The 22,565-nt window shown below is 39.5% G+C and overlaps 1 protein-coding gene across 5 annotated transcripts; it reads left to right on the top strand.

Annotated features, from left to right (window-relative positions):
- The first annotated feature begins 350 nt into the window (after positions 1-350).
- SKIL (SKI like proto-oncogene) lies at positions 351-21,871 on the top strand. 5 transcript variants are annotated; one of them, XM_081330037.1, is made up of 9 exons: positions 1,624-1,653; positions 2,264-2,361; positions 4,329-4,397; positions 5,051-6,156; positions 13,481-13,578; positions 16,519-16,766; positions 16,868-17,106; positions 19,024-19,248; positions 20,363-21,871. In XM_081330037.1, exons 4-9 carry the CDS (start codon positions 5,053-5,055, stop codon positions 20,516-20,518), a joined length of 2,070 nt encoding a protein of 689 aa, XP_081186163.1. In that variant the 5' UTR covers positions 1,624-1,653; positions 2,264-2,361; positions 4,329-4,397; positions 5,051-5,052; the 3' UTR covers positions 20,519-21,871. The 5 variants fall into 5 exon arrangements, with proteins under 5 accessions (XP_081186162.1, XP_081186164.1, XP_081186165.1 ...); XM_081330039.1 differs by lacking the exon at positions 2,264-2,361 and having other exon boundaries at positions 1,596-1,653; positions 4,248-4,397; XM_081330040.1 differs by lacking the exon at positions 2,264-2,361 and having other exon boundaries at positions 1,628-1,653.
- The last annotated feature ends 694 nt before the right edge of the window (positions 21,872-22,565 follow it).

The following is a 22,565-nucleotide window of genomic DNA, read 5'->3' as shown; positions in this document are numbered from 1 at the left end:
GAGCGGCGTTGAAAACGGCGCAGCAGACGGGGGTTCCCTCGCTCGCCCCCAAGGCCGGGAGGAGGAGGAGGAGGAGGGGGGGGGAAGCAGGATGACGTCTCTTCGCAGACACACACACGCGCCGCAGCGCAGCGCCGGCGCCGCCTGGGCCAGACAGGGGCGGGGCTTGGCGAGACGCGCGAGCCGGGCGGATTCCTGCCCGTGCGCCTCAGCCGCCGCCGCCGCCGCCGCCGTCACCGTCACGGTGGCTTTCCCACCCTCTTCCTCCTCCTCCTCTGTCTCCGCAGTGAGGTCACGGGTGGGCGGTACGTCGGCGGCGGCAGCCGCTTCCCTTCCACTCTTTGGGAAGAACCGGGGCGCCCGCTGAGATGTGCGGTAAGGAGAGGACGTTTCCCTGGGGGTGGGGGGGTGGGAAAGGGAGTCTGTGAAAAAAAAAAAGAGCGAGCGGAGGGGGAGCGAGGGTGGGGGTGTGTGGGTTACGCTGAAGTAATGGAACGGCGGGGAGGGGGGAGAGGTGAGGACAACCCCCCCGCGCCCCGGGAGGGGGACTTACAGTGGGGGGAGGGGGACTTACAGTGGGGGGAGGGGGACTTACAGTGGGGGGAGGGGGGCTTACAGTTTGGGAAGGGGGCTTACAGTGGAGGGAGGGGGACTTACAGTGGGGGGAGGGGGACTTACAGTGGGGGGAGGGGCTTACAGTGGGGGGAGGGGGACTTACAGTGGGGGGAGGGGGCTTACAGTGGGGGAGGGGACTTACAGTGGGGGGAGGGGGCTTACAGTGGGGGGAGGGGACTTACAGTGGGGGAGGGGGCTTACAGTGGGGGAGGGGACTTACAGTGGGGGGAGGGGGCTTACAGTGGGGGGAGGGGACTTACAGTGGGGGAGGGGGCTTACAGTGGGGGAGGGGACTTACAGTGGGGGGAGGGGGCTTACAGTGGGGGGAGGGGACTTACAGTGGGGGGAGGGGGACTTACAGTGGGGAAGGGGGCTTACAGTGGGGGGGGCGACGCACATTCAGGACTCGTCCTCTCTCTCCCCCCCCCACATACACACACACACACACACACCTGACCCTAAGCCCCGACGCCGGTGCTGCCCGGATCACCCCGGGAGGAGAAGGAAGATGGGAGTTGTAATCCAGCCGCTCGGCGGGGACAGGGGCTGGGAGTTAGGGAAGGCTGGCCTAGATCGCCCGGGGGGCTTGGAGGCAGGAACAGAGAGAGGGAGGCAGGGTCCGGGACTGGGTTTGGGGCTGCCGCTGTGGGCTGGGAAGCAGGGCTGCGGGGAGGAATAGAGCTTCCTAGGGGGGGCAGGAGCGGCGGGGAAGGGGCCTCCCCGGCCCATCATCCTGGGGGGGTGGGGGGAGTGGGAGACAGGGCCAGGAGCTGAAGGAGCAGCTTCCAGGCTCCCAGCCCCGCGCGGCGGCGGCGGCGGCGGCGGCGGCGGCGGCGGCGTCGCCCTCCCCGCCTCCACTGCTAGACTTCACCTTCCTCACCCCCGCGGGGGAGGAGCGTCTGGAGCAGCAGACGAGCCAGCCCGTCTGGCTGAAGAAAGGGGAAGAAGGAGGAGGAGGAGGAGGAGAGTTGAAGGCAGGGCAAGGAGGGGGGAAATTCCGCCCGCCAAAGCAGCAGCAGCAGCAGCCTCCAGCCCGGGGTACAAAAAAAAAGCAAAAACGGGGGGGGGGGGTAGGAGGAGAAGAGGCGGCTTTCTGGAAGAAAGGTCCGGGTGGGTGGGGGGACGAGGAACCTTCGTAGCTTCAGCAAGTGATATTTGCGGGGGGGGGAGAGGAGCAAATTCGGGACCCGAAGGAAAGTGGGGTCAGGGACAAAAGAGGAGGTCCCTCGCTTTTCTCAGGGGGGGGGGCGAGCAGCTTATTTATTTGGAGAGGGGGGGTTATGAGATGAGCGACGGCCATCCCCCCCAAACACCCCCAACACCCCACACCCGGGAAGCCCGCAGGGGAGGGGGTTGCGTTTCCCAGCTCCAGGTAATCTTTATTCAGGTGAACGTATCTGCTGAGGGAAGTTTGGCGTGTCTGCCGGTGCGAGGATATTCCCAGGCAGAGAATATGGTGGTTGTTTTTTGTTTTGTTTTTTTGCAGTGGATTGGGCCCAACTTTTGTTCTTTTTTTGCAAGGGCAGACAGCAGACCTTAGAGCCCCTCAGCCGATCCAGTGGTGGTTGCGATCTGCGGACTGGTGGCTAAGTCAGCCTTCAGGAAAGCTTTGCCTGCCATTTTCTAACTCTTGTTTCTTTGAAAATAGCTGCTGTCAGAGGATAGGCTCGCTTTAACTGCCGCCCGCCTGCCCGAGACTTCAGATAGCTTTCTTAAGGACACCGGCATTGTGTGAAAGGACAAGAGGTTGTGCAAAATAAGCCATGAATTATTAGAATGCCTAGCTTGAGAAAGATTTTGTGTGAGGTTGCTGCAACGTGGGAACTTAATGTGGCAATTAATAAAAGGAGCTTTTTTTATATATAATTCTGAAGGCTTCACTGCTTTTATGGGAAAATAATGCGGGTTTTTTCATTGAGTGAGGAGGAGAATGTGGCTAGTAAGTAGGAAGCTTGGATGATTCCGTTTAGGAGTGAAATATATTATTGTAGCATGTATTTGAAATTTAGACAAAGTATGTTGAATGTACATACACAGTCATAGGAGATGATTTACATTTTTTTACATTAGTTCACGAGAGAGAGTGATCCTCTAGAGCTGAGGAGATAGGTTTTGAGAAATATGCTGAATAATAGAAAACGGGAAGAATATTGGCTGTTCATGTTTTGTAATACAATCTGCATTGTTTAAACCTCATTATGTTTGAGTTGCTTTATGTAAAACAATAGTGACAGGGTTTGTTTTGTTTTTGCACAACAACTGGTATACAACAGAAGTTTCCATAATAGGAGGCTCATCTAACTTTAGTTTTACATTGATTGGAAAAGGCCAAAGTTGCTCTAAATATAGAATGTAATTTTAGTATTTGACTGTAGTTTTAGTGTTTTTAAAATATACTTACGATTTAGTGTTTTGAATTTTTTTATTCTAATGTTTTCTGGTAGAATGTGCAGTATAGAAATAAATTTTAAGCATGAGTATGGTTGGAGTGTTGCCACCATCTTAAAAGACTGAGGTCTCTTCTCCAGATCCATGGAAAACATTACTTACTTAGGAAGAATTTGTGTGTAGACAACAAACAATTTATTTTCTAATTGTATGTGTTAATGTAAAAGGCAAGATATGTAGCACAGGATTAAACTGGAGTCTCTGGTGCTCTCTAAACTCAGAATGAATTCCAAATGAAAATGGGGAAACAGGAGTGGGTTTCTAGTCAGAGGAAGTCTACAGCCTTGAAGCAAAATTAATGATTTAGAGAGGAAAGAAGATATTTTTTAAAAGAAAATTGAGGAAATGTGGCACCATGTACGTGTTTATGATGAGTTCTGAAATCATGCACTAGTAATTGAGGGCTTTGTGAAAGTGTAAAATATCTTGTTGGGGAAGGAGAAAATTTAGTAGAAGCTTTCCTTGTGTTCTCCTTTCTTTCAAAATAGGTGTAGGCTTCATTATTCTGTTGTTATCATTATGTTAGTATTTGTGTCTAGCGGTAGAGGGAAAGGTTTCCCTCTAAAAACAGGGGGAAAGAAGGTCAGGATATAATGTAATCAAGTTGCCTGAATTGTATTTTAAATGACACATTTACAAGAACTGAAAATCACTGGAGTTTATGGATGCAACTGTCCTTTTTCAGCATGCACAGATGAATAAATGTAATAGGAAGTATGAGAGTAGAATGGAGAAACCCCCTACCCACCCTCCAGGGGAGAAAATAGCAGCTTGGGGAGAGGATTATCATGTACAGGGGAGCAGGGAATCTAAAACACATTTTGCTCTTTGCTGCTACTCTATTTTTATGGCTGATTTGTGCTTTACAAATACTTTGCAAGATTGATCATGGATCTTTCTTGCAAGAGAAATTGTTTGTATTCTAAGAGGATAAAGGTTTTGTATTAGTCTGTTAATTAAATAGTTTCAAAGACATACCTAGAATCTTTATCTTTTAATCCAGAATCTTAAAGTATAAATTATATTCGTTCCTGAACAGTTGCTATGTAAGTATTTCATGTGCTTTAATCTCTGGGCCCAATATAGTAATATCTCCATTTAGGATGTGTCCTATTGTATTTGGAGCTTTTTGATTTTAACCTATTCCTAGCTATAAATTTCTTATTTTTCTTCCCTCTGTTAAGATTCTCCTAATGGATGAATATATGTGAAATACTAGCTCTAGAAATTATGCTGATGTCTTAAACTTACTTGTCTTGATTCAGTATTGTGGTTGGAACATTGGAATTCAGAATGGCCTTTATTTCTGTATAGATATACTGCCACCTCGTCAGGTACATATAGATAGTGTTGAAACCGGGACTCTGGGATCAGATTTCTTTTGGCTTTCTTTTAGAACAGGGGTGTCAAACTGCCAGCCCGCAGGCCAGTTGCATCATATGGAGGCCATGCTCCAGCTGCAGCAATGCAAAAAAAGTCACTATAGGTTGCGTCACGTCACGTCACGTGTGTTTGACACCCGTGTTTTAGAAGAACAAGTGTCAAAGTGTTGCTTCTGATACTGGGAATATTAGAATTCTTCTGCATAAAGCTATATCCAACTAATGTCTCAGTCTAGTTTGAAATTGGCATGCTTTGGATGTGAGAATAGGTGCATTTGTGTGATTCAGGTTCAAATGGAAGGAAATATGATCCTTTATTTCTATAAAAATAGAAAATTTCAAAAGTAGATTTTCTATTAAATTACAGTTTTATGTTGGGTTATTGGATAATTTTAAAACAAAATGGTCTAAAGCCAACTATTTTGGTATGATATTGAGTTATACATTTTATATTGTCATTTTGAAAGAATCCTTTATTAAATGTCAGAAATTTTATGTAATTCATTATATTTACCTCAAAATAAAAAAACCATATTAGTTTTGCAACTAGGTTAACTGGAAACTGAGATGTGAAATAGTTATCTTTGTTCAAATTTCAAATTTAGCTATGGAAGCTCCAAAGAAAAATTTCATCTTGGGACATCAATCAAAAGGGACTGTTGCACAGGAAGATGGTAGCCCTCCATCAAAAAAAGTTATGACAGAAATCCATGTAAAAGATAAAATACACACAATGGTAGTAAATAAGTTGCCAGTAATTAAGAAGGAACATTTGGATGAATGTGAAGAAAGTCTTATGCACGACAGAGGAGAAGAAGACGTTAAACCAAATATTGCTGCAGCATCAGAGCCTTTGAACCTAAATCCTGGTTTGAAACATACATTGGCACAATTCCATTTAAGCAGTCAGAGTTCACTTGGTGGACCAGCAGCATTTTCTGCTCGCCATTCACAAGAAAATATGTCATCTGTTTTTGTACCTCTTCCATCACCTCAGATTCTTCCTGGCCCATTGCTTGTCCCATCAGATAGTTCTACAGAGTTGACTCAGACTTTACTGGAAGGGGAGTCTATATCTTGTTTTAAAGTTGGAGGAGAAAAGAGACTTTGTTTGCCTCAAGTTTTGAATTCTGTCCTCAGAGACTATTCTCTACAGCAAATTAACACAGTGTGTGATGAACTTTACATCTATTGTTCTAGATGCAGTTCTGATCAGCTTCACATCTTAAAAGTTTTGGGCATTCTGCCCTTTAATGCTCCTTCTTGTGGACTTATCACTTTGACCGATGCTCAAAGATTATGCAATGCATTGTTGCGCCCTCGTACTTTTCCTCAAAATGGCAGCCTGCTTCATACTAAAAGTTCACTGCCCCAACTAAAGGAGACTGGAAGTGCCTTTGAAGTAGAACATGAATGCTTGGGCAAGTGTCAAGGTTTGTTTGCTCCACAGTTTTATCTTCAGCCAGATTCCCCATGTATCCAGTGTTCAGAATGCTATGGGATGTTTTCACCCCAAACCTTTGTGATGCATTCCCATCGATCTCCAGACAAGAGGACTTGTCACTGGGGCTTTGAGTCAGCAAAGTGGCACTGTTACCTTCACATTAACCAAAAATATTTAGGAACATCTGAAGAAAGAAATGTGAAGCAACTCTTAGAACAAATGAAAGAAAAATTTAGCACGAAGAGTCAAAAAATACCCCAGTCTAAGGTAAGTCTGTTTATAAAATATAATATTTGAATAGATTGGTTGTAAAGATTGCTTTTACATGCATTAAGTGTATACTTTATAGAGTTGTTTCTTTATAGTTTTGAAAAAATGTGAGCACAAAATACTGTACTGGAATAGTTATTTCTGATGTATGTCTACAACAAGGCATAGAATTTTGTTGTAAAAATGTCTTAAGTGATTTTGCTTCATGTATAAAACCTGAATGCCTAAAATAATCACAAATTGTGCATTGATAAAAATAAAGATGGAGCTCAGTTTGGATGTGCAGGAGTATGTGAAAAAAGGACACACAGGAGTGTTACTCTAAAAAAAATACTCAGGAGATTTTCAAATACTGTACTTACTTAAAGCCATGGCTAGCGTGCTCCAGGGGTGAAAAGAAGCAAGGCCTCTTTAAGGAAAGGGTGGAAGAGTCAGCATCAGAAAAAGGAAAGAAGGCGAGGTTGTCAGAATACAAGCTAACTTGAGGGCTAATCCACATGGAGCCCCATTTCCATCTGTCCTGTTTGCCATCGTTCGTTCCCTAGAGACTAAAATGGACAATGTGAAATTTGAGCGGGCCCCGAACAAGGAGTATATATCAGAAGTGGTGACCCTTTGAGAGCTGTATGCAACGAAATTTCATTTTGATGTATGCCGATTGGTGTACATTCAAAGTGACAATAAAGTTATCATCATCATTAGATAGGTTCCATCAAGTCTGGTTTGAGTTCTGATAATTGTATAGTTAGATAATAACCATTTTGATCTGTCTGCAGTAGTATGACATAGCTGTTTTTTGGCCAATCCTGTAATCTTCTTGATTTTGTCTTATCTACTTTTTTAGTTCTTTTGTACTCCATCATCCATCTGCAGGATTAGAGTGAGTTTTTGCTGATTGACACTGCCTTAAAGGAGCAATGAATTTGATCCAGGATTGGCTAATTTATTTTTCTTGTGATCCATGTTGTTATTAATAAGCATCTCCAGAGCCATAATTCAGAGGAATCTATCTTGTTCGGTTTTAATTCCCAGCTTTCACAGCTGTACATTATTACTGGAGAGACCATTGCTTTCACTATAGTGATACCAGAAAGACCAGTGCTTTTACTATAATGGTTTTGTTGTAGAAATATACTTATTCTTCAAAATCCTGTTTATGCTTGTAATTGTTTCCCTCCCTACAACTGATTCCTTCTGTATTTCGGTCCGGTTCTATAAATTATTGATCCTCTCTCCCTAATTCACCCCCCCTCCCTTATTTCTTGGTTGTCAATTGTAAGTTCACTAAGCACGCTGGTTAACATTACCTTTTAATATTTAACATTAACCCGAGCTTCCACTTTCTGGTTTACTTACATAATGAGCTTTTCTAACATTAAGCTACAAAGTGGTGATTTCTGCGTATGTTTTGACCTCACGTTTTGAGCCTGTAATTTCTTCCAACCCTGCCATTCTTATAATATATTCACTGAAGACATTTAATAGACTTGCAGCTAATGTCCGTCCTTGACTCTGCTTTCCTTTTCTGAAATAGTTCTTAATTCTCGTTCTTTTGTTATTTTCATGTATAGTTTTATATGCTTTAATTGAGATATCTGGTCCAAAATTTCAGGTTTCTCCATTTCTTCTATACTGAATTCCATCCATCCATTAGTAGCAGTATGTATTTTCTTGAAGTTGCATTTAGTATCTTTTGCAATTTCTCATAGAATTTTTCAGCGTCTTCCACCACTGCAGTTACAAGTTCAAATATTGTGTAACATTGATATTCACTAATTCACTAATATTCACTGTTTCCGTGTTTTGTACGTCTGACGTCATGAATATCATATCATTTATCTGGATTAAAGTGGCTCATTCAATCTTATCTAAATTCCACTTATTTGTAAGTCATCCAATTAGCATGGTTTATTTCACTTTGACAGTTTCAGTTTTCCTTGCTTTCATATTCCATGTGCCAATTATGTGCACTTTGAGAAAATCTTCTGCCGATACTGGCACATTCTTTTCAGCTTTGACTTGTCCATTTTATCTTCAGACCTAATTGTGAAAACAGAGTATTCTCTCCTAGTAATTTGAGAACTTGAAATTCAGACCTTGGGATTTCTCATCTCACATTCAAACTTGTCTAAATTGTTGAGCTGTATACATATGACTTTCTTTGCAATAATACGGAAGTAGTTTGCCATTTAAAATACAAATATATGTTTTATAGTTGCTAGGTCTTATTCAGCATAAACAAATAAACAGGCCTTGATAGCCTCCACTTTAGTGTTACTAAGTGTCTTAAAGCTTAGCTTGTAGACCATCTAACTAAAATATACAACCTGTCACTACATTCTACTATGGAGAAGTAGCTTGAAATGCACAGGGAAATATGAGATAAATATTTAATGTAGAATTTGTTAGAAAAAAGGGACAATTAATTACCATAAACCTTGGTTAGAATGCAGTATTGCAGCCTAATTCTGCTAACTGCCAGCAGTTCGATTCTCACTGGCTCCAGTTTGACTCAGCCTTTCATCCTTTCAAGGTCGGTAAAATGAGGACCCAGGTTGTTGGGGGCAATATGTTGATTCTGTAAACCGCTTAGAGAGGGCTGTAAAGCACTGTGAAGTGATATATACGTCTAAGGGCTATTACTGTCAGGGGTACAGGAGACCACGAGTTCTAATTCGGGCTTAGGCACACAGCTGGCTGAGTGACCTTGCACTAGTCTTTCCCTCTGAGCCCTAGGAAGGAGACAGTGCAAATTACTTCTGAAATCTTGCCAAGAAAACTACAAGGGCTTGTTCAGGCAGTTGCAAGAGTCAGCAGTGACTCCAAGGAACCCCCTCTGCCCAATCTCCCCAAATTTTCCCCCCCCCCATTATTAGTACTGCTAAAGCCTATATTCTGGGCAGCAGTTAACATATTTTTTGCATAACAAAAAACAAAACAACAGGATTGATCCTGACCCAAATCACAATAAGCTGTCACGGATTCTTTAAAATGGTAGGGGCATTTATTAGGTCTTTCATGAAGAGCATCTGTTTGGTCAGATACATATAGAATGCACAAATTCTACATGTACATGTACAAATCAAGCTATCATTCAACAAGCATGTTTGTAAACCTCGCCATTCCTGTTCCCTGAACAATTCATAATCTTTCTGGCATGTGCCAAAGATATGTTGTAGAAAAATCATCTTATGTTTTTTTTCATAGGCAGGAAGGAAACTGAAAATTCATAGCTGGAAAATGCCCAGATCGTGCCTCAGTTTTTTCACTTAGAACAAGGGTGTCAAACTGCCGGCCCGCGGGCCAGACGCGTCACAAAGAAACCACACCCACCCCATTGCCGGCAATGGGGAAAAAGTTCCAATATGTCGCGCGGCGTCACATGACGTCGTGAGTTTGACATGTCTGACTTAGAACATTAAGGTTTTTGAGGAGGAAAATTTGCTCCAGAGAGGATTCCATTTTCAGTAACATTGATTTCTCAGATATAGAATCAAATTCATTCCAGGAAAAGAAGGCCTAGTTTGCTTCTTGTTTGCCTGCACATTGGAATGTTAAAGTAAAAATAAAATAACTAAAGCAGAGAGAAGTAGAGTTCACTTAAGGCTATCCAGGATATGCTGACTGGCAATAATATGTTTTAAATTAGTCTTGTACAGATCAGTTATTAAAAGATTATTTGATTAGCTGTATGTAAATAGGATACAGCTCAGCATATGGAAGCTGAAACTACATTTGTAAGCTTAACATGATTTATATACTCATTAATGATGTAGCCAATTTACTTGTTTGCATTCAGTTGCAGTACTATAGTTGCCTAAGGTAATTACATTTCATAATAGTGTTGCAGTCTTATAGATATATGATCTCTATGTGATATCAAACTATTGTGTGTATGTATGTGTATGTGTATGTGTGTGTGTATATATACACACACACATATAAATACATACATACATATGAACTGTTTGGAGCTTTCATAATACAGATTCAAGAAATGATTTTTAGGGAAAAACATTTTAATAAAACAAAGAAACATGAGATATTGATTCAGTGATTTAATATTTAATATAATATTAAATATTACTAGAGTCTATGGTTTCTTTTGTTTTGAATTTCTTCTGGCCAATGATTTTTTCCTGTCTTGCAGAATGAATATACATACATACATACATACATACATACATACATACATACATACATACAAACAAATATGTAAATATATAAATATTTTGGGGGGGCCATGTTTCTCCTCTTAAATTGTGGAAGGGATGATCTCTAGTTTTGATTTGAATTCCTTCTTGGGCTCATTATAAGACAGTTGCTTGTGTACATTAAAAATACAGATTGTCCTTGCTTAAAACCATTATGTGGCCCTTCAAACTTATGGTGCTAAACAAGGATTTATGACTGGTCCTCTAAATTGTAGTGGGCTTTTGGCAATTGGATCACATTTAGGATGGCTGCATCATTCCTCAATCACGTGATCACCACTTCTCCTGCACTAGCATCACAGTGCCCACCTATGGACCCCCATTGCACTCATGCACCCCCCATTGCACCCACTTCCCTGCTGCACTTATGACACAAGGCCCATCCTGCCTCCCTACACTCCATAGCTAGTGCCAGCTGACTGTTCTGCTTCCAAGTCACCTAAGGAAAAGCTTGTGATTGGGACTTGTAACTTCTTGCTGCTTCCCCATTGGCTTTGTTAGAATTTGGTAGGAAGTCGCAAGTCTCAGTCAAGTGAGGTCTCATTTAATAAGCCACAGTCCTTTTCTGGCAACAGAGACTGCTAGGATTGGTATCACTATGTGACACAGTCATGTGATGCTACACTTTACAACTGCACCGCTTAGCCAGGGAAATTCTGGTTCCTATTACTGTAGTTAAATGAGAACTACATGGAGGGAATTGAGGCCACAGTGAGTAGAGCCATTGTATAACACTTACACATTCACTCATGGTCTAAGGCAGACATGTCAAACTCGCGATGTCACATGGCGTTGCGCAACGTATCAGAGCTTTTTCTCCATTGCCGGCAATGGGGTGGGCACGGTTTTGGGATGACACATCCAGCCTGCAGTTTGACACCCCTGGTCTAAGGCAAGACATACATTTCAGCCATAATTTCAAACACATTTTTAGTTGATTTACTTAGCCTCCTTTGTAAAACAAATGTGATCAACATTTAAAGTAATTGTCTATGTTTTTCCTTTTAGTCTTAACTGCAGAACTGTGGCTCTTGCCCCCCCCCCCAAATTAAAGTGGATTTAGAAATAGAATGCAAAATATGCAAGGTTTTTTAAAAGTAAAAACCTTCAATTGTTCCTATTATATATGCACTAACAGAAAGTGCAGAAACACTTTGCTGTTTCAGCAGTGCTTCTAACACTTCTGATTTGTGAACAGCAAAGTAACAAGTGTTAAAATGCAGAGTACAGGGGAATCTTCACATTTTGAACAGAAGAGGAAAAACTAACTGGGTTATGATTTGGGCAGGGATACCCTTCTACTAGTATGAAGTAGTCCTAATTCTGAAGAATTGTTGAAAAAGCATGAATGGAAGAATCACAGCCATTCAAAAATAAAATACATTATTTTAAATTATATAATATTCTATTCATGGGAATATTTTATTCATGTGCAAAAAAGCTTCTTTGGACCCAAATAAAAGTATTCACCTAATTATAACTCTTAAAATCAAAGTCTAGTTATCATAGTAATTAACTTTATTGTCAGCCATTCTGATTATTACTTTTAATTTTATTTACTACTTTTAATCTGTTGCAAAGTGAAATTTGGTAATGAAAATAAATAGAAACAGAACCTGCAAATAGAAATAGACGACTGTGGCAAAAGAAAGAAAAGATAGTACTGATAGTAATAGGCATCTTGAGTGCACCATTTAACATGATCAGCATTGACAAAATCACTACCAGTCAATTGCAAAAGGCAGCTTTGCTCAGAACACCTTACATCCAGATACATACCTTTAAGACCATCAATAATCCAGATTCCTTGGGAAGGACTCGATAGGTGGAGAAAGGGCCAAATCTAGCCTGAACATCTGACTGACCATGCGACAAACCGAAATAATAATATTTACCTCTCCCAGGTACTTGGGAAGGATTCGATAGATAGATAAAAATGCCAAATCCAGTCCAACAACAACAACAACAATAATAATAATAATATGATGATGATGATGAACAGGGATACAAAATGAAACCGATTTGTTCTTGTACTATGCCCACTGGCCTTCAAATGTTTATCTGGTTGTCTTAGGTGGCAGAAATTGTAATAGCATAATGACATAAAGTTAAGCAACTTTATGGCTTGAGAGAAAGGTGGAACAAATGTGTATTCTCTTAACAGGTTTGCTAGGTTTTTGTGGTGGTCCTACTTTCCCTCCTTCAGTTTGAAAATGTAGATGTATTGCTTTTAGTAGATGCATAAAAATAAAAACTATTTATAAGACTACAAGAAAACACTGATTAAAAAAAATCTTTTTGAAAAGATAAGGCTATATGAATTAATGAATGAATTAATGAATGTGTAAGAGTTCCTGGATCTATTAAATATCTATTTATTTATTTAAAATAGCTGCCTGTCTTACAACAAACTCAACAATATAAAAACCATATTAAAACTATAAAAACTGAATGAATGAAAAGCAAAAGCTGGTAGCAAGTCAAGTTTCCCATATGGAGTCAATCTTGCCTAATATTAGATTGGTCACCTAGGGCAGGGGTAGGCAACCTTGGCCCTTTTATGACTCGTGGACTTCAACTCCCAGAAATCCTGAGCCAGCCAAGGTTGCCTACCCCTGACCTAGGGAGTGTGCTTGTATTGCTTCATGTTGGTTTTGAATTCTTGCTTTTTCACTTCTTCCATGTAAACTTTGATAGGCATGAATAGATTTGTGTACACAGTGTACTTTATTCATGCTTACAATTTTCTTAGATGTTGAGTGAATTGCCTGACAAAGTCAGTTTCATTTCTTAAAATAGGCAATATTAAATCAAATTAATATTAATCGACCATTTTATTGAACAATAATTAATTGATATTAATTATCAAAATACTGCACAATATTTCTTTTGACTGAAAGGGAAACATAGAGCATTAGCTGTCTTACAATATGAAAGCTGCTTATGATTTTATTTACAGTATAGTTGAGTAGGGAAAATGGAAATGATGCTGATTTATATTTGTGATCTATTTTTTTTATATAACAAAATTGATAAAAATTGCAATTGCAATTTGCTTTAAAACTAGAATGGTATATAACAAATGTAAATATTTTCTCCCTCATTAGGCAGATTCCCATTATAATGTAGAATTTCAGCAGTGGTATCCGGTTATAAAGCAAGAAACGGATTCTACAGATCAGCCACATTCATTTATACATCCCAGGTAAAATTCTTCCGTTAATAAAAATGATCAGATAATCTTATTTTAATTATTTCATAAGCCAGCTATAAATACAATTGCATGGCTTACATAATTTAAATGGATATTTTACATAATTTAATTACACTTTCTGGGTTTGTATGGAGAATATGCTATGTCTTTTACATACTGTTGGATCTACATAAAAAAATCTAGAGCAAAGCATTGTTAGATGTAGCTTTTGCACAGGAGATTCTCTTCTTAATTCCATTCTTTGAAATAACTGTTACCAGTATCTTTGCTAAGAACTTATTTCCACTTCAAAACCTTTAAACTTTCCCCTGGAGACTTTTAGTGTTTCCCATCCTCTGATGCTGCTTAACGCTTGGGACCTCTACTTTATTAGCATCATAAGGACCACGTTGTTTTATTCCAGATATAAAATATGGTGAATCCTGGAATTTCCATTTGTATATATAGTGTCCTCAGGGGGTCTAATCAGCTGATCTTTGAAGTTCTGCACTTAATCTGATTTACATCTCTGTGAATCAAAGCTAAGTACCTCCCATTTGTTCTGGAAATTAACTGCATAAGACATTGAATCCCAATTTGCTCCATTTTTGGGACCTCCTCTATGATAGAACTTACATTATTAGTATGAAATGGGTGTCAGTGTTATATCATCAAAACTTTGTGAGTAGGAAACAGAGTCTTCAAGTACCTTGGGATAATTTATGTGACAAATCAACTAGTAGCTTATTAATAATAGCTTTGTAGTAGTTGTTTTTCATTCTAGTTATTGTTGCATTGAAAAAGAATAGCAAGTTCAGCCCATGTTCAAAAGTTGTTTTAAAAATAAAACAAAAATGCTGGTTACTTTCGAAGTGCTCTAGAACTCTATGCTGACTCAGGAATTCTGGGAGTTGAAGTCCATGAGTCATAAAAGAGCCGAGGTTGCCTACCCCTGCTCTAGGCCTTTAAAATTTTGAGTATCGTACATTTTAAAAACCTTTTTGTGCTTTTACATATTTATTTACAGGCTGCTTATATGCTGATTCAATCTGCCTGCTCTGAGTGGCAAACAATTCCTCAGTTATGTAATTGGGATTAAAATCATATAGACAGTTGAACAAACAATAGCTAGCAATGTTCCTATGGAAGTGAGGATTGTAAATAAAACAATTAAGAAACTGGGAGTCAATTGCAGCAATCCTTGTTTTGGTGAAGCAACCAGGTTTTCACTAGTTTCCTAAAAGACCAGAAGAAATCACAGATTGGGGGAGGTGGGGGGGCTATCCCAGAGAGGAGAAGTGGCAACTGAAAAGATATGCTTGTTTGGTTCTTGAGGGTGACATTCTGTAATTGAGGGGACATGTAGCAAATCCACCCTACCGGATCATATTTGGTGGATAGATACTGCAGGGTAAAGCCAGTCCTGCAGATATTCTGGCCTCAAAGCACAAAGGACTTTCAAAGTTCAACCAGCCCTACATGGCCTGGGTCCGGGGTATTTGAGGGAACACCTGCTGCCGTCATCAAACGCTCTTCGCCCAGTGCGCTCCCACAGGGAGGGTCTGCTCAGGGTCCCGCCGGTAAGAGATTGCCGGCGGGTGACACCCAGGGATAGGGCCTTCTCAGTGGGGGCGCCTGCCCTCTGGAACCAGCTGCCGGTGGAGCTGAGGACTGCTCCCGACCTCCGATCATTCCGCCGGGGCCTGAAGACCTGGCTCTTCGAGCTCTCGGGCCCAGACTGAGGAGAAATTTTAATTTGGGGTTCTTTTTAATCGACTACAGGGTCAATTTAATATTTTTTAATTTGGTTCTTAATTTTTGTATTTTGGATTTTTAGTTCCCTGTAAACCGCCCTGAGTCCTCAGGGAATAGGGCGGTATATAAATATAACTAAATAAATAAAATAAATAAATAAATTGCTCACCAAAGCCAACTACAGTAGCAAGCAGGGCAGATCTCAGTTATGTGGATGACCTGAGAGTGCTCTTGCTACCCGGGTCCCTGCATTCTGAACCCAGCTACTGCTTTTGAATGCTCTTCAAAGATAGGCACGTGTGTATGGAGCATATTGCAATACTTCAGTCAAGACATACAGTAATTAAGGCATGAGTCACTGTGAGCAATGCCTGTCATTCCAGGAAAGGTTGCAGTTGGTGTGTGACATGGAGCTTTGCAAAAGTCCTTTTGGCCACAGTTGCCACCCGCTCTTTGATCTGCCCAGAATCTTTTGAGTGGGCTGGCATAAAGGTAAAGGTAAAGGTTCCCCCGCACATGCGTGCTAGTGGTTTCCAACTCTAGGGGCCAGTGCTCATCTCCGTTTCAAAGCCGAAGAGCCAGCGCTTGTCCAAGGACGTCTCCGTGGTCATGTGGCCGGCATGACTAGACGCCAAAGGCGCACAGAACGCTGTTACCTTCCCACCGTAGTGGTCCCTATTTTTCTACTTGCATTTTTACGTGCTTTCGAACTGCTAGGTTGGCAGAAGCTGGGACGAGTAACAGGCGCTCACTCTGTTACGCGGCACTCGGGATTCGACCCACCAAACTGCCGACCTTCTGATCGACAAGCTCAGCGTCCTAACCCACTGAACCACTGCATATATAGTTATAAAACATATATAGTTATAAAAAAAATACATTAAAGTGCATAAGGGGACTAATAAAATTAGGAGTGTTAAGATACCTTTGAAAATTAAAATGGACTTTCATTCATTTTCGCCAATAGATTTTTGAATATACTGATGGCAATATATTTTCTTTTACTTTGTAATTGATTTGATGGTTCCTATGCTACACAAAATAATGATTATCTACAACTGCTGTGTAGCAGGCTGGGGATTAAAGAGTTGATTTTTGTTTGTTTGTTTCCATGGTTTTCTATTTTGTGCTTGATTTGGTATACTTTAACTTATACATATATATATTCTAATAATTTTTCAATTTTGTTGTTTCCAGCTATTTCTTTTACATGTGTGATAAAGTGGTTGCTCCCAATGTATCTCTTAGTACTTCAATGCCACAGTGTAAAGAAACCACGAAAACTGTTGAAAAAATATCAGAGGTATATAAATCATTTCCGGGGACGTCCCTGAAACAGCAAAATGCAGGCAAACACAAAAAAAGTGTCTTTTATCAGGACATCGCTCTCGAAGGACAAGAGAAGTTTGACTTAAAGCCCAGATCTGGAATTTGTGCCAGTATAGGTAAGTAAAAAAAATGACACTGTTTCGTAATAATAACATTAACAAAATTGTTTTTGTAGAAAATCAACAAGCGTTGCTTTCCTGACTTTTTGATTCTGTAGAGCAATCCATCCCCATTAAGCCTGCAAACAGAAGGAAAACAGAGCAGGTCAGTTCCAGGGAGACTACAGAAGATGAGATGGAAATAAATAGTGATGCCCAATCCTCATCTCAGGCTCTTACCGATGGTATTGGATCTGATGATGATAAAGGGAAAATGATGGAAGAAGTAATGAAAACGTATATTAAACAACAAGAAAGGCTCCATACAATTCTGCAAAAGAAGCAGCATCTTCAAATGGTATGAGGTGAACTCGATTTTATTTTTGTCTGCCACCCAAACGGTGTCTTCCCCCTTTTTTTTTGTATTGGTTCCAATATTAAGATGAAAGTTTATAATTATGAATCATACCATGACAGGGTTAAAAAAACCCCAAACTTTAACCTCTGTTTCATTTTATATTTACTTGTATTAAAAGCTGACTTTCATCTAAGAATGCAAACCTGAAAGTTGGACTTCAGCTATTATCAAACGTAACTTTGATAATACGTTGTCCCTCTGCTTAATGTCCCAAAGGTGCTTTTTCAAGAGGAAACAGGACTTTTTTTTTGAAGACATTTCGCTTCTCCCTCCAAGAAGCTCCTTGAGCTCTGACTGGATGGTGGGGAATAGAAAGTTTTATATTCCTTGCAGACAGCTGGTCATTTCCATTCTTTTAGAGAGTTGTTGAAGCCACTTGGAGGTTTGTCTGTATCTTCGGGGTCACCTGAGTAATGCAGATGGGTGTGGAGCCTTCTTGGAACTGCTGAAAGGACTGTGTTGTGGAGCTATGTTTTTTATAAGATGTTGTCTGCCCTGTGTCCCTTTGCTGTTGAACAGATACGCAGTCTGTGTTGTCTCCATTTCAAACTGAAGCGCAAATGGTTCCTGTAGTCTGCAGTTTTTCTGTAAATCATTCATACTCTCACACCAGTGAAAGGACACCGGGCAGAAAACATCCTGCAGAAAACGCAGCTCCACAACACAGTCCTTTCAGCAGTTCCAAGAAGTCTCCAAACCCATTTGCACTATTCAGGTAACCCTGAGGACACAGACAAACCTCCAAGTGGCCTCAACGACTCTTTAAAAGAATGCAAATGACCAACTTGTCTTCAGGGAATATAAATTCTTCTATTCCCTACCATCCAGTCAGAGCTGAAGAAGCTGCTTGGATGAGAAGTGAAACTTCTTCAAAGAAAAAGCACCTTTGGGACAACCATGACCTGGATGACTGAGAATCTCCGTAGTAGATCTCTGCTTAATGTTTTGCTGCAGTAGGCTGACCCATTTCAGCCATTCTCTTTGCATTGGTGGAACTTTCCCACTCTGGAGTGCATGCAGAGAAGCCCCTTTTAATATCTGGGTCAAAAATGGGGTGCTGCTCTCATGTAGTGCTTTGAAGAGGAATGCCCCTTTGATTCTGTGCTTTGCTTAGAGACAGTGCTTTGATTAAAACTTTGTTGAATCACACACACATAAACACACACACACACACACACCCTCTTTGAAGATTGAAATTCCTAATAACATCTTGTATTACATTGGCATCTGTTATGTCTCCACTGGATAATGAGCATGGTTAAACTGTGTTCCCTAAGGTTACTATGATGAAAATTGCTCAGCACTCGTGTCTGAAAAAAGGGTGTCCAGAAAGTCATGACTATTAGAAGATAGCTAGTAGAAATAAAATTAGGGCAGTTTCAGATTGTTGTAAGCTTACATTTGTGATTAGCATTTTAATTGGAACATGGGGAAAAATTCTTTATAGTATAATATTTAAAGGCAGAGGGAAAAATTTCTCAACATTTCATATGGTTTTTTTACTTTAAAAAACTGTATCTGAAATATTTTCCCCCAAATATCTGAGAAGATATTAATGGAGAATGTTGAAGTAGAAATACTGGTGCCTAATTGATGTTCATATTTGTGTGTGTGTGTCTAATGTGTGTGTGTATTGATAGAGTATATATAGTAAGTGTACATACACATATAAGTACATGCTTAACAACTACCGTGAGTTACATTTCTGAGAGAAGAAATCTTAAAAGGACAAGATACATATCCATATTAAGTCCTATTTCAAGTGAAATAGAGCCTGAGGGCTATGAAATTTGAAACATAATTTTTTTTTGTAATTCTGTGTTTTGAAAACTATATATAATTGTCATTTCTTCATAGGAAGTTGAAATGTTAAGTAGTTCCAAAGCCATGAAGGAGTTGACAGAAGAGCAACAAAATTTACAAAAAGAACTTGAATCTTTGCAGACTGAGCATGCTCAAAGAATGCAAGAGTTTTATGTTGAGCAGAGAGATTTAGAGAAGAAGCTAGAGCAGGTAATAAAGCAAAAATGTACCTGTGATTCCAGCTTGGAAAAGGACAAAGAAGCAGAATACGCAGCTCAGGTGAGCAGCAAAATTGAGTTTCATTTGGGAGTGGACTATGTTTCTTTGATACAAGTACCCCTCAGCTTAGGATCACAGTTGGGATCAAAATTTCCATTATAAGTCATTGTGGTCATAAATTGAATCTGGCACAATCTTATGTTAGTTTTGACAGCAGCAAGTTAGATCACCACAGTCATTAAATGCATCATCTCATCATTAAGCAAATTCAACTTCCTCAATGGGTGATTTTTGCCAGTAATTGACAAAAAAGGTTGCTAAGCACATTGATTTGTGCTTAGATTGTAAGCCGCCCTGAGTCTTCGGAGAAGGGTGGGATATAAATGGTTTTTTTTAAAAAAATCATCACAATCATGTGACTACAAAATGCTGCAACTAGTTGTAAATATGAGCTGGTTGCCAAGCACCTGAATTGTGATCACATGACTGTGAGGGTAATGCAACAGTCATAAATGTGAGTACACGTTGTAAGTAATTTTTCCTGAGGCTGTTATAACTTTAAACCATCGTTAAACAGTCATAAACCAAGGATTACATGTAATGCTGGATTGCTGGTAAAAATATGAAATATACACTTTTGCTAGTTCTGCCCCTCAGATGCCCGAATAGCTGCTAACACATTGGAGCTCCATGCATTCAAGTCTGCAGCATATGGATTGCAGCTTTATCTTTAAAAACAGTTTCATTTAACCCTAAAATATGCCTTACTTTTCTCATGCCTACACTATTTGCTTTTTCCTACATTGTTTACAGTTTACTAACTCAGATTGCTATTTCAGTTCTATCCAAATATTTGGGTGTGGTTTTAATGGATGAATGTTTTTTCTGGCAATTTAGTAACGTCTACTTCAAAGAAGTAAGAATATTTTCACTAAAAATGATGCAATAACAAAGTGGAAAGAGAACGTATAGGAAGTATTTTAAGTTTGTATTGGTTTTTTTTGTATGTATTTGCACATATTTAATGTTCCAGTTTGGTATTTCTTTATGGTATGATTACTGACAGTTGCTTCCTTTTGGAACAGCATGAAATGTTTGCATATTTACCAGGATTAAGAAACAAGTGAATGATATAGCAGCTGTTTTAACTTGTCTTTACTTTTCAAACTTGCAGTTAGCAGAGCTGAGGCAGAGGCTGGATCATGCAGAGGCTGATAGACAGGAGCTCCAAGATGAACTGAGGCAGGAACGAGAAGCGAGACGGAAGTTAGAGAAGATGATCAAAGAATTAAAACTTCAGATTCAGAAATCTTCAAAAAATGGAAAATGAAAATGAAATACCATCCAGAGTGCATCTGCATTTTCTCAGCAAGGCTAAAAAAAAATTGCCTGCCAAGGAGAGGTCAAGCCATGGAAAAGTGAAGGTATTGGGCACAATTATGGAAAACTTTTCCTGTGCATCCCACATCAGTAGCAGAGGTGTTTGGAAACTCACAATCATTTCTATGGTGATCTGCACAAGAAAAGTTCTCAGTAGATTATGTCCAACATGTGCGTAGAAATCTACAACGATATGTATATTTATACAGCTTCCAGACTGACCAAATCTGTATTTGTGCTGCTTCTTTTATAGTTATGAGCAACATTGAAATTTTGTTTTACAATGGTCGGTGTGTATCTGTTTATTTTACAAAGTGTCTTGAGGACTCTCACTGAATGCAACATCCTTGATTCAAAATACACAGTACCTTTTTTGCATGCAATTCAAGAATCAAACTGAAAAAATATATAGTTTTATATTTGCTTTGCTCCAATATTTCATTTGATGATGCTGTATCAAAAGAGAAACTGTTAATTGGAAATCACTAAACAGTGAAAACTTCTTTAAATTCAGATTTTCATGTTGAACTTTTACACTAAATGTTAATTATTAATGGTTAAATACCAGTTTTTAGTACTATGCTGAGTGCTGTTTTGAAAAGGGGTTGCTGAAACATTTTATTTATTCACTCTAGTGGGTTAGGGTAACAATTCGATAGTAAATAATTTCATATTTAATATTGTTCTTTGAGCATTTCTAAACCCCAATAGGGCTTTATAATGTCAGTCTTATTTTGTGGAGAAGCATTTTTAATTATCACGTTACTTCGGTAGCAATAGCATTCCCACATATGATCTTTGAGTGCATGAAAATAGGTGATCTTGTCATTTTAAAAAGTGTTACAAAGCCAGTAGGGAACAAATGGTGTCAGATATTGGGAAAGTTTGGTTATTCTTTTTTTTTAAAAAAGCACCAAGTTAAACCATTAACATTTTTCAAAAATAACGCTGTTACTAAAACTTTATTTCTTTGAAAATACTAAATCTTTTTAGTATTTGACATTGGTGTGGGAAAATGTCTGGTGCTAAATCATAAGCCGTTCATTCCAGAATTTATATAATTGGAAGTCAGAAAGATAAATGACTGAAAGAATTTCATGACGTGATTTTTCCCCCCTAAAAATGTTGATTAATAAAAAGTTTCATCGCACAAAGACTAAATAAACAATTCTGCACAGAAAAGGAAATGCAGTGCTTGACTGTACAGAAGGAAAGAAATAATATGGTTTTATATTGTATATAGATTGACAAAGTTTTAATTGCTCAGAATGTCTTGTATTAAATATTTGCCAATTGTTGGCTATGCCTCCCTATTCAGATCATTGTACATACATAGCAACGTTACCTTTTATTCACAAAAGTATTAACTTACTTTTATCATAGATTTGTGTGACTGATGGTACAAGAACGCTTGTGGGAAAGTGTTCTGCAAAATTTATGGAAATGTGCCTTTGCAGCAGTAATTAGGCCGCAGATTTGTATATCCGATGGCCGTCTACATTCCTTTCCCTTCTGCTGGAAACCTGTAATGTAGATAGATATACAACGTATTTATGGGAAAGGATTAAACATATTTATGTATAAGGATTATTTCACATATACTTCCATACAGGTAGTCCTTGACTTACAACAGTTCACTTAGTGACCATTTGAAGTTTACAACGGCGCTGGAAAAAAAAGTGACTTATGACGTTTTACTTAGGTCATAATCAATGCAGCATCCCCATGGTCAGGTGATCAAAATTCAGATACTTGGCAACTGACTCATATTTATGATGGTTGCAGTGTGCCAACACTGTGCTGCAACGCTGCAACCTGATCACCTTCTGCAACCTTCCGACAAGCAAAGTCAGTAGGGAAGCCAAGATTCACTTGTCAACTGTGTTACTAATTTTAACAACTGCAGTGATTCACTTAACAACTGTTGCAAGAAAGGTGATAAAAAAACGGCCAAATTTACTGAACTGTTTTGCTTAGTAATAGAAATTTTGGGCTCA

Source organism: Vipera berus (assembly GCF_964194415.1).
Source record: "Vipera berus genome assembly, chromosome: 5".
Taxonomy (NCBI): domain Eukaryota; kingdom Metazoa; phylum Chordata; class Lepidosauria; order Squamata; family Viperidae; genus Vipera; species Vipera berus.
This window is presented reverse-complemented; position numbering and strand designations above follow the sequence as displayed.

Excerpts from the sequence above, each read along its gene's own strand:
- SKIL (XM_081330036.1), top strand. Across the intron at positions 16,767-16,867 it reads TGGAATTTGTGCCAGTATAG|AGCAATCCATCCCCATTAAG; the intron begins GTAAGTAAAAAA and ends TTGATTCTGTAG. Across the intron at positions 19,249-20,362 it reads AAGCAGAATACGCAGCTCAG|TTAGCAGAGCTGAGGCAGAG; the intron begins GTGAGCAGCAAA and ends TCAAACTTGCAG.